Source organism: Carassius gibelio, chromosome B8 (genome assembly GCF_023724105.1).
Source record: "Carassius gibelio isolate Cgi1373 ecotype wild population from Czech Republic chromosome B8, carGib1.2-hapl.c, whole genome shotgun sequence".
Classification (NCBI taxonomy): Eukaryota; Metazoa; Chordata; class Actinopteri; order Cypriniformes; family Cyprinidae; genus Carassius; species Carassius gibelio.
Genome location: NC_068403.1, coordinates 24390819 through 24403609, shown reverse-complemented (window position 1 = coordinate 24403609; position 12791 = coordinate 24390819). Strand labels below are relative to the sequence as shown.

General features: G+C 45.1%; 1 protein-coding gene across 1 annotated transcript in view; it reads left to right on the top strand.

Moving 5' to 3' along the window:
• LOC127963588 (fibroin heavy chain) overlaps positions 1-12158 on the top strand; it is a 33004-nt gene extending 20846 nt beyond the window's left edge. The window contains exons 11-14 of the mRNA XM_052563578.1: positions 5085-5186; positions 5625-5666; positions 10842-10968; positions 11485-12158. Of these exons, the coding sequence (XP_052419538.1) occupies positions 5085-5186; positions 5625-5666; positions 10842-10968; positions 11485-12013 (800 nt within the window). The 3' untranslated portion in view covers positions 12014-12158. The remainder of the gene's footprint in view (positions 1-5084; positions 5187-5624; positions 5667-10841; positions 10969-11484) is intronic.
• The last annotated feature ends 633 nt before the right edge of the window (positions 12159-12791 follow it).

Sequence of the window (12791 nt, the reverse complement as noted above, 5' to 3'; positions counted from 1 at the left end):
GGGACAGGGCCAGGGTAGCGGTCAGGGACAGGGCCAGGGTAGCGGTCAGGGACAGGGAAGTGGTCAGGGCCAGGGACAGGGACAGGGACAAGGCCAGGGAAGTGGTCAGGGGAGTGGTTATGGTCAGGGGAGTGGTTATGGTCAGGGCAGCGGCCATGGTCAGGGGAGTGGTTATGGTCAGGGAAGCGGTCAGGGCAGCGGTTATGGTCAGGGAAGTGGTTATGGTCAGGGAAGCGGTCAGGGCAGCGGTTATGGTCAGGGAAGTGGTTATGGTCAGGGAAGCGGTCAGGGCAGTGGTTATGGTCAGGGAAGCGGCCAGGGCCAGGGGAGTGGTTATGGTCAGGGAAGTGGTTATGGCCAGGGAAGTGGTCAAGGGAATGGTCAGGCATGTGGCCAAGGAAATGGTCAGCGCCGTGGTGGTTGAATTGTTAATGGGATTTCTGCCTAACACTTACTGGAGATCTCTTCAATTCTATGCTCTATTCATATGGCCATGTTTTCCCTGTTTACTCGAACAGTTTAGAAATTTGTTGGTCCCCCCCCCACCTCAAATAAAAAATGCTTGATTTGAAGAGTTGGTGTTTTTGGTATTATTTGGCTGTTTCCTCACATCGCTAACTGCCTTCTGCCATCTGTGCTTTAAGTTCCTCTCCTTGAGACCTGTTCCTTTAGCCAAGTATTGAATTTCAGCCTGAGCCCTATGGGCCCCAACTTAAGACATCGGGACAGTTTTCACGTCATAGCTCAGACGTGGGTGGGGAATCGGGGTTGTTTTAGTCGTCTTGGATCTATGTTTTAAAATCTCCAATTATGGTGATGAAAAGGATTTGCCTCACTGGTGGAAACGACACCAGACCTATACCGTAACTGTCAAGAGAGGCTCGACTGTGATTGGTGTCCAGCAACAGCAGCGAGTGCTGGAAGAGTTCCACATAAAAGCGCACTCAAAGCTTGCTGCAAAACCCCAGCAAGTTAGAACCATAATATGTTGGGGCCAGGGGAAAAATATTTACTGAGTTTCGGTTAGGTTTTGTGAAGGGCTTTTGCTCCACTTGCAACGTATGCCCGTATTGTAAGCGCTCTAAAATAGTGCCTCTACATTAATGTAATTGCTGTTATGAGCAAAAATGATGGTTGTTTCCTCAAGGGGAAAAAATGCAAGTGATTGTGCTTCGCGACTCCTAGTCCGGCAAAGTGGCTTTAGCTTTCACTCTCTGCACAAACTATTAAATATGTGCCTAATATAGCACACCTCTATATAGGTTAAATGTTTAAACTAACATTGTGATAATTAAGTATTTTATGTATAGATTTTATTTTGGTTAAGTGGTGATTGATTTGAGAAGGCTAAGTTGATCAAACATTGGTTAACTCACTGGCCGCTTGGTCGTTAGGCTACTTGAATATACAAACGCTTGAATTTAACAAAAAATTTGCCAAACATAATTCTTAAAGTTCTGGAGCAAACATTGGCTCTGAGGCATCATTTTTGGAAGACTTAAGGCTCTCTCATAACAGTTTCATTGAAGAACATGTATCCTTCTGGAGCTCCCCTGCACGAGACAGACTCTTCTGATGATCCTCTACAGAAAAACTGTACTCTGAAGCACTCATTTGAAGTTCCTCTACCTTATACCTATTTGTCTGGAGTATGTTTTCAAAAGAAACATCCTTCCAAAGGAACTTCTCTGTATGCTGGGTTCAGTGTCATACCGCACACCTTAAAGGCCCCCCGCAGAGAACAAGATAGCCCCCACCCACCAGCAGTAATATCATAGTTATTGTGCACCTGCTGCAGGTCTCTTCCATTTACATAGCTAACTGACTTATCAGTCGTGGATGTGGTGAATAATCGTTGCATTGATGCATTTCACGTAGGTTAATGGCCAACACGTTTCCGTTCAAACAATGTCCTAAGACTCGCTAACTGCCAAAAAAAAACATATATATAAAAATAAATGAATAACTATATGTGCTAAATTTGGAGAAAAATGAAATGTCTATATATTTACATCGGCATTTTCATCTGCAAGACGAATTATTTAGAGTGTTTGCTCATCTGCAAGATTGGATGTTTCCTTTTAGATGTCAAATATACAGGTCCTTCTCAAAAAATTAGCATATTGTGATAAAGTTCATTATTTTCCATAACGTAATGATAAAATTTAACTTTCATATATTTTAGATTCATTGCACACCAACTGAAATATTTCAGGTCTTTTATTGTTTTAATACTGATGATTTTGGCATACAGCTCATGAAAACCCAAAATTCCTATCTCAAAAAAAAATAGCATATCATGAAAATGTTCTCTAAACGAGCTATTAACCTAATCATCTGAATCAACTAACTAACTCTAAACACCTGCAAAAGATTCCTGAGGCTTTTAAAAACTCCCAGCCTGGTTCGTTACTCAAAACCGCAATCATGGGTAAGACTACCGACCTGACTGCTGTCCAGAAGGCCATCATTGACACCCTCAAGCGAGAGGGTAAGACACAGAAAGAAATTTCTGAACGCATAGGCTGTTCCCAGAGTGCTGTATCAAGGCACCTCAGTGGGAAGTCTGTGGGAAGGAAAAAGTGTGGCAAAAAATGCTGCACAATGAGAAGAGGTGACCGGACCCTGAGGAAGATTGTGGAGAAGGACCGATTCCAGACCTTGGGGGACCTGCGGAAGCAGTGGACTGAGTCTGGAGTAGAAACATCCAGATCCACCGTGCACACTTGCTCAATGGTCCAAAGTACTTTTTTTCGGATGAAAGCAAATTTTGCGGGTCATTCGGAAATCAAGGTGCCAGAATCTGGAGGAAGACTGGGGAGAAGGAAATGCCGAAATGCCTGATGTCCAGTGTCAAGTACCCACAGTCAGTGATGGTCTGGGGTGCCACGTCAGCTGCTGGTGTTGGTCCACTGTGTTTTATCAAGGGCAGGGTCGATGCAGCTAGTTATCAGGAGATTTTGGAGCACTTCATGCTTCCATCTGCTGAAAAGCTTTATAGAGAGGAAGATTTCGTTTTTCAGCACGACCTGGCACCTGCTCACAGTGCAAAAACCACTGGTAAATGGTTTACCGACCATGGTATTGCTGTGCTCAATTGGCACGCCAACTCTCCTGACCTGAACCGCATAGAGAATCTGTGGGATATTGTGAAGAGAAAGTTGAGAGACGCAAGACCCAACACTCTGGATGAGCTTAAGGCCGCTATCAAAGCATCCTGGGCCTCCATAACACCTCAGCAATGCCACAGGCTGATTGCCTCCATGCCACGCCGCATTGAAGCAGTCTGTTCTGCAAAAGGATTCCCGACCAAGTATTGAATGCATAACTGAACATAAATATTTGAAGGTTGACTCTTTTTTTTTATTTATTAAAAACACTTTTCTTTTATTGGTCGGATGAAATATGCAAATTTTTTTGAGATGGGAATTTTGGGTTTTAATGAGCTGTATGCCAAAATCATCAGTATTAAAACAATAAAAGACCTGAAATATTTCAGTTGGTGTGCAATGAATCTAAAATATATGAAAGTATAATTTTTATCATTACATTATGGAAAATAATGAACTTTATCACAATATGCAAATTTTTTGAGAAGGACCTGTGTGTGTGTGTATATATATATATTTATTTTTTGCAGAATAAAAATAGATGTCTATTAGAAGTCTTTAAGATGTTTATGATTTAGAACATATGTAAAACTGACATCTGAAAGACATCTGTCAGACGTTTGTAGACAGCAGATGCTTTCCAGATCAAGAGATCTTTAACAGACATCTTACAGACGTACATGTGCTATAATGTTTGTAAACATTCAGATTTTACAGTATTTTAGCCTATTTTTAGCCTGTCAAAACACATTTTTTTTATATATATATGCAGCAAACATTTTAAATATCTTGAATAATGCTTTAATGTCTTTAAAGCTTTGGCCATTTTTTTCTTTCTTTTTTCTCTAGTTTAAATCTGGCCAAAATCTAGAAAAAAAAATGATGCTGGCTATGACTAAGTGCAATTAAGGCTAAGACTCTCGTTGTGTGTTTTTTTTCACCCTATGAAAAAATGACGCTAAACATCTTTTCTACTAAAACCGGTTTCAGAACCGCAATACTACAGAGAAACGCATCAACAGAGATGATAAAATAGAGATTCTGCTCTGAGTGAACCGATATTTCTTTCTCTCTTTCGTTTTTAAGCCCTGCCTATAGCATATGGAGCCACGCACATGCAGGAAAAAAAAGAGGCTAATTACAGTATTATGGCATGGTGTGAACGCAGCATTTAGCTCATACAATCCCAATCAAACATACCTGAGCAAACTAATCAAGGCATTCAGATTACTTGAAAGCTAGAGGCAGGTGAGTTTGATCAGGGTTTTAATTGACCTGCTCTCCATGGATCTTTAAAACCCCATTTTACTGAGGTAGTTATTACAGCACCACTTATTTGTTTGATTGTTGTGCGCTTCGCTGTCCGCTTCTCCTGACGCAACAATTCAGCACATTTTCCAGCAGAGATCGTTGTGAGATCGCAGGACGGGAGGATGACAGCTCGAGTGTATTTCTCGTTGATTGCTGTTTTATTGTGTCTGTTTGGATACTTGAACATAACTCACGCTATTCAAAGACGAACCACAGGTGAGAAGACCTGTTGACTTCATTACACTTCCTGAAGAAATGCAGAAATTAGTGACTCCATCTTTAAAAGTTATTAACACCATTTAGGAATGAGTAGTAGGTTTTAAAGGATGGCTTTACAAAAAAGAAAAAGCAGTATAATACTTAGAATATAATTCACTCTGTAGGTAAAACCTGCTATTCATGCTTTGAGTGTTTCATGTTGTATACTTAAATGGCATACTGTCTATATGCACAAACTAAAACTGACTATCTGTGTCTACACAGTGAAGCCGGGTCAATGTCCAATACCAGGGATGATTCCACGGTGTGCTAAAAGCTGTTTCCATGATGGCCAATGTCCGGCCACACAGAAGTGTTGCCCAACCACTGGTGGCTTTGCATGCAGTGAAACAAGCGGCCAGGGACAAGGCCAGGGAAGTGGTCTGGGACAAGGTCAGGGACAAGGACAGGGACAAGGCCAGGGTAGGGGACAGGGCCAGGGACAAGGCCAGGGTAGTGGTCAGGGACAGGGACAAGGACAGGGCCAGGGTAGCGGCCAGGGACAAGGTCAGGGACAGGGTAGCGGTCAGGGACAAGGACAGGGTAGCGGTCAGGGACAGGGAAGTGGCCAGGGACAAGGACAAGGCCAGGGTAGGGGCCAGGGCCAGGGACAGGGCCAGGGACAAGGCCAGGGTAGGGGACAGGGCCAGGGACAAGGCCAGGGTAGTGGTCAGGGACAGGGACAGGGAAGTGGACAGGGACAAGGACAGGGTAGCGGTCATGGACAGGGAAGGGGACAGGGCCAAGGACAGGGCCAGGGTCAGGGCCAAGGCCAGGGAAGTGGTCAGGGACAAGGCCAGGGAAGTGGTCAGGGACAAGGCCAGGGAAGTGGTCAGGGACAAGGCCAGGGACAAGGCCAGGGAAGTGGACAGGGACAAGGCCAGGGTAAGGGAAAGGGCCAGGGTAGTGGCCAGGGACAGGGTAGCGGCCAGGGACAGGGGCAAGGTCAGGGACAGGGAAGTGGACAGGGACAAGGACAGGGTAGCGGTCAGGGACAAGGCCAGGGAAGGGGACAGGGCCAGGGACAAGGCCAGGGTAGTGGTCAGGGACAGGGTAGCGGCCAGGGACAAGGCCAGGGTAGGGGACAGGGCCAGGGACAAGGCCAGGGTAGTGGTCAGGGACAGGGACAAGGACAGGGCCAGGGTAGTGGCCAGGGTAGCGGTCAGGGACAGGGCCAGGGTAGCGGTCAGGGACAGGGCCAGGGTAGCGGTCAGGGACAGGGAAGTGGTCAGGGCCAGGGACAGGGACAAGGCCAGGGAAGTGGTCAGGGGAGTGGTTATGGTCAGGGGAGTGGTTATGGTCAGGGCAGCGGCCATGGTCAGGGGAGTGGTTATGGTCAGGGCAGCGGTTATGGTCAGGGAAGTGGTTATGGTCAGGGAAGCGGTCAGGGCAGTGGTTATGGTCAGGGAAGCGGCCAGGGCCAGGGGAGTGGTTATGGTCAGGGAAGTGGTTATGGCCAGGGAAGTGGTCAAGGGAATGGTCAGGCATGTGGCCAAGGAAATGGTCAGCGCCGTGGTGGTTGAATTGTTAATGGGATTTCTGCCTAACACTTACTGGAGATCTCTTCAATTCTATGCTCTATTCATATGGCCATGTTTTCCCTGTTTACTCGAACAGTTTAGAAATTTGTTGGTCCCCCCCCCACCTCAAATAAAAAATGCTTGATTTGAAGAGTTGGTGTTTTTGGTATTATTTGGCTGTTTCCTCACATCGCTAACTGCCTTCTGCCATCTGTGCTTTAAGTTCCTCTCCTTGAGACCTGTTCCTTTAGCCAAGTATTGAATTTCAGCCTGAGCCCTATGGGCCCCAACTTAAGACATCGGGACAGTTTTCACGTCATAGCTCAGACGTGGGTGGGGAATCGGGGTTGTTTTAGTCGTCTTGGATCTATGTTTTAAAATCTCCAATTATGGTGATGAAAAGGATTTGCCTCACTGGTGGAAACGACACCAGACCTATACCGTAACTGTCAAGAGAGGCTCGACTGTGATTGGTGTCCAGCAACAGCAGCGAGTGCTGGAAGAGTTCCACATAAAAGCGCACTCAAAGCTTGCCGCAAAACCCCAGCAAGTTAGAACCATAATATGTTGGGGCCAGGGGAAAAATATTTACTGAGTTTCGGTTAGGTTTTGTGAAGGGCTTTTGCTCCACTTGCAACGTATGCCCGTATTGTAAGCGCTCTAAAATAGTGCCTCTACATTAATGTAATTGCTGTTATGAGCAAAAATGATGGTTGTTTCCTCAAGGGGAAAAAATGCAAGTGATTGTGCTTCGCGACTCCTAGTCCGGCAAAGTGGCTTTAGCTTTCACTCTCTGCACAAACTATTAAATATGTGCCTAATATAGCACACCTCTATATAGGTTAAATGTTTAAACTAACATTGTGATAATTAAGTATTTTATGTATAGATTTTATTTTGGTTAAGTGGTGATTGATTTGAGAAGGCTAAGTTGATCAAACATTGGTTAACTCACTGGCCGCTTGGTCGTTAGGCTACTTGAATATACAAACGCTTGAATTTAACAAAAAATTTGCCAAACATAATTCTTAAAGTTCTGGAGCAAACATTGGCTCTGAGGCATCATTTTTGGAAGACTTAAGGCTCTCTCATAACAGTTTCATTGAAGAACATGTATCCTTCTGGAGCTCCCCTGCACGAGACAGACTCTTCTGATGATCCTCTACAGAAAAACTGTACTCTGAAGCACTCATTTGAAGTTCCTCTACCTTATACCTATTTGTCTGGAGTATGTTTTCAAAAGAAACATCCTTCCAAAGGAACTTCTCTGTATGCTGGGTTCAGTGTCATACCGCACACCTTAAAGGCCCCCCGCAGAGAACAAGATAGCCCCCACCCACCAGCAGTAATGTCATAGTTATTGTGCACCTGCTGCAGGTCTCTTCCATTTACATAGCTAACTGACTTATCAGTCGTGGATGTGGTGAATAATCGTTGCATTGATGCATTTCACGTAGGTTAATGGCCAACACGTTTCCGTTCAAACAATGTCCTAAGACTCGCTAACTGCCAAAAAAAAACATATATATAAAAATAAATGAATAACTATATGTGCTAAATTTGGAGAAAAATGAAATGTCTATATATTTACATCGGCATTTTCATCTGCAAGACGAATTATTTAGAGTGTTTGCTCATCTGCAAGATTGGATGTTTCCTTTTAGATGTCAAATATACAGGTCCTTCTCAAAAAATTAGCATATTGTGATAAAGTTCATTATTTTCCATAACGTAATGATAAAATTTAACTTTCATATATTTTAGATTCATTGCACACCAACTGAAATATTTCAGGTCTTTTATTGTTTTAATACTGATGATTTTGGCATACAGCTCATGAAAACCCAAAATTCCTATCTCAAAAAAAAATAGCATATCATGAAAATGTTCTCTAAACGAGCTATTAACCTAATCATCTGAATCAACTAACTAACTCTAAACACCTGCAAAAGATTCCTGAGGCTTTTAAAAACTCCCAGCCTGGTTCGTTACTCAAAACCGCAATCATGGGTAAGACTACCGACCTGACTGCTGTCCAGAAGGCCATCATTGACACCCTCAAGCGAGAGGGTAAGACACAGAAAGAAATTTCTGAACGCATAGGCTGTTCCCAGAGTGCTGTATCAAGGCACCTCAGTGGGAAGTCTGTGGGAAGGCAAAAGTGTGGCAAAAAATGCTGCACAATGAGAAGAGGTGACCGGACCCTGAGGAAGATTGTGGAGAAGGACCGATTTCAGACCTTGGGGGACCTGCGGAAGCAGTGGACTGAGTCTGGAGTAGAAACATCCAGATCCACCGTGCACACTTGCTCAATGGTCCAAAGTACTTTTTTTCGGATGAAAGCAAATTTTGCGGGTCATTCGGAAATCAAGGTGCCAGAATCTGGAGGAAGACTGGGGAGAAGGAAATGCCAAAATGCCTGATGTCCAGTGTCAAGTACCCACAGTCAGTGATGGTCTGGGGTGCCACGTCAGCTGCTGGTGTTGGTCCACTGTGTTTTATCAAGGGCAGGGTCGATGCAGCTAGTTATCAGGAGATTTTGGAGCACTTCATGCTTCCATCTGCTGAAAAGCTTTATAGAGAGGAAGATTTCGTTTTTCAGCACGACCTGGCACCTGCTCACAGTGCAAAAACCACTGGTAAATGGTTTACCGACCATGGTATTGCTGTGCTCAATTGGCCCGCCAACTCTCCTGACCTGAACCGCATAGAGAATCTGTGGGATATTGTGAAGAGAAAGTTGAGAGACGCAAGACCCAACACTCTGGATGAGCTTAAGGCCGCTATCAAAGCATCCTGGGCCTCCATAACACCTCAGCAATGCCACAGGCTGATTGCCTCCATGCCACGCCGCATTGAAGCAGTCTGTTCTGCAAAAGGATTCCCGACCAAGTATTGAATGCATAACTGAACATAATTATTTGAAGGTTGACTCTTTTTATTTATTTATTAAAAACACTTTTCTTTTATTGGTCGGATGAAATATGCAAATTTTTTTGAGATGGGAATTTTGGGTTTTAATGAGCTGTATGCCAAAATCATCAGTATTAAAACAATAAAAGACCTGAAATATTTCAGTTGGTGTGTAATGAATCTAAAATATATGAAAGTATAATTTTTATCATTACATTATGGAAAATAATGAACTTTATCACAATATGCAAATTTTTTGAGAAGGACCTGTGTGTGTGTGTGTATATATATTTATTTTTTTGTAGAATAAAAATAGATGTCTATTAGAAGTCTTTAAGATGTTTATGATTTAGAACATATGTAAAACTGACATCTGAAAGACATCTGTCAGACGTTTGTAGACAGCAGATGCTTTCCAGATCAAGAGATCTTTAACAGACATCTTACAGACGTACATGTGCTATAATGTTTGTAAACATTCAGATTTTACAGTATTTTAGCCTATTTTTAGCCTGTCAAAACACATTTTTTTTAATCTATGCAGCAAACATTTTAAATATCTTGAAAAATGCTTTAATGTCTTTAAAGCTTTGGCCATTTTTTTCTTTCTTTTTTGTCTAGTTAAAATCTGGCCAAAATCTAGAAAAAAAATGATGCTGGCTATGACTAAGTGCAATTAAGGCTAAGACTCTCTTTGTTTTTTTGACCCTATGAAAAAATGATGCTAAACATCTTTTCTACTAAAACCAGTTTCAGAACAGCATTAATACAGAGAAACACATGAATAGAGATGATAAAATACAGATTCTGCTCTGGGTGAACCGATATTTCTTTCTCTCTTTCGTTTTTTAAGCCCTGCCTATAGCATATGGAGCCACAAACATGCAGGAAAAAAAATAGGCTAATTACAGTATTATGGCATGGTGTGAACGCAGCATTTAGCTCATACAATCCCAATCAAACATACCTGAGCAAACTAATCAAGGCATTCAGATTACTTGAAAGCTAGAGGCAGGTGAGTTTGATCAGGGTTGTAATTGACCTGCTCTCCATGGATCTTTAAAACCCCATTTTACTGAGGTAGATATTACAGCACCACTTATTTGTTTGATTGTTGTGCGCTTCGCTGTCCGCTTCTCCTGACGCAACAATTCAGCACATTTTCCAGCAGAGATCGTTGTGAGATCGCAGGACGGGAGGATGACAGCTCGAGTGTATTTCTCGTTGATTGCTGTTTTATTGTGTCTGTTTGGATACTTGAACATAACTCACGCTATTCAAAGACGAACCACAGGTGAGAAGACCTGTTGACTTCATTACACTTCCTGAAGAAATGCAGAAATTAGTGACTCCATCTTTAAAAGTTATTAACACCATTTAGGAATGAGTAGTAGGTTTTAAAGGATGGCTTTACAAAAAAGAAAAAGCATTATAATACTTAGAATATAATTCACTCTGTAGGTAAAACCTGCTATTCATGCTTTGAGTGTTTCATGTTGTATACTTAAATGGCATACTGTCTATATGCACAAACTAAAACTGACTATCTGTGTCTACACAGTGAAGCCGGGTCAATGTCCAATACCAGGGATGATTCCACGGTGTGCTAAAAGCTGTTTCCATGATGGCCAATGTCCGGCCACACAGAAGTGTTGCCCAACCACTGGTGGCTTTGCATGCAGTGAAACAAGCGGCCAGGGACAAGGCCAGGGAAGTGGTCCGGGACAAGGTCAGGGACAAGGACAGGGAAGTGGACAGGGACAAGGCCAGGGTAGGGGACAGGGCCAGGGACAAGGCCAGGGTAGTGGTCAGGGACAGGGACAAGGACAGGGCCAGGGTAGCGGCCAGGGACAAGGCCAGGGTAGGGGCCAGGGCCAGGGACAGGGCCAGGGACAAGGCCAGGGTAGGGGACAGGGCCAGGGACAAGGCCAGGGTAGTGGTCAGGGACAAGGACAGGGTAGCGGCCAGGGACAAGGTCAGGGACAGGGCCAAGGCCAGGGAAGTGGTCAGGGACAAGGCCAGGGAAGTGGTCAGGGACAAGGTCAGGGACAAGGCCAGGGAAGTGGACAGGGACAAGGCCAGGGTAAGGGAAAGGGCCAGGGACAAGGCCAGGGTAGTGGTCAGGGACAGGGTAGCGGCCAGGGACAGGGGCAAGGTCAGGGACAGGGAAGTGGACAGGGACAAGGACAGGGTAGCGGTCAGGGACAAGGCCAGGGTAGGGGACAGGGCCAGGGACAAGGCCAGGGACAAGGCCAGGGTAGTGGTCAGGGCCAGGGACAGGGTAGCGGCCAGGGACAGGGTAGCGGCCAGGGACAGGGGCAAGGTCAGGGACAGGGAAGTGGACAGGGACAAGGACAGGGTAGCGGTCGGGGACAAGGCCAGGGTAGGGGACAGGGCCAGGGACAAGGCCAGGGTAGTGGTCAGGGACAAGGACAGGGCCAGGGTAGTGGCCAGGGACAAGGTCAGGGACAGGGAAGTGGAAAGGGCCAGGGACAGGGCCAGGGTAGCGGTCAGGGACAGGGCCAGGGTAGCGGTCAGGGCCAGGGCCAGGGTAGCGGTCAGGGCCAGGGAAGTGGTCAGGGCCAGGGAAGTGGTCAGGGCCAGGGACAGGGACAAGGCCAGGGAAGTGGTCAGGGGAGTGGTTATGGTCAGGGGAGTGGTTATGGTCAGGGCAGTGGCCATGGTCAGGGGAGTGGTTATGGTCAGGGAAGCGGTCAGGGCAGCGGTTATGGTCAGGGAAGTGGTTATGGTCAGGGAAGCGGTCAGGGCAGTGGTTATGGTCAGGGAAGCGGCCATGGTCAGGGGAGTGGTTATGGTCAGGGAAGTGGTTATGGCCAGGGAAGTGGTCAAGGGAATGGTCAGGCATGTGGCCAAGGAAATGGTCAGCGCCGTGGTGGTTGAATTGTTAATGGGATTCCTGCCTAACACTTACTGGAGATCTCTTAAATTCTATGCTCTATTCATATGGCCATGTTTTCCCTGTTTACTCGAACAGTTTAGAAATTTGTTGGTCCCCCCACCTCAAATAAAAAATGCTTGATTTGAAGAGTTGGTGTTTTTGGTATTATTTGGCTGTTTCCTCACATCGCTAACTGCCTTCTGCCATCTGTGCTTTAAGTTCCTCTCCTTGAGACCTGTTCCTTTAGCCAAGTATTGAATTTCAGCCTGAGCCCTATGGGCCCCAACTTAAGACATCGGGACAGTTTTCACGTCATAGCTCAGACGTGGGTGGGGAATCGGGGTTGTTTTAGTCGTCTTGGATCTATGTTTTAAAATCTCCAATTATGGTGATGAAAAGGATTTGCCTCACTGGTGGAAACGACACCAGACCTATACCGTAACTGTCAAGAGAGGCTCGACTGTGATTGGTGTCCAGCAACAGCAGCGAGTGCTGGAAGAGTTCCACATAAAAGCGCACTCAAAGCTTGCCGCAAAACCCCAGCAAGTTAGAACCATAATATGTTGGGGCCAGGGGAAAAATAATATTTACTGAGTTTCGGTTAGGTTTTGTGAAGGGCTTTTGCTCCACTTGCAACGTATGCCCGTATTGTAAGCGCTCTAAAATAGTGCCTCTACATTAATGTAATTGCTGTTATGAGCAAAAATGATGGTTGTTTCCTCAAGGGGAAAAAATGCAAGTGATTGTGCTTCGCGACTCCTAGTCCGGCAAAGTGGCTTT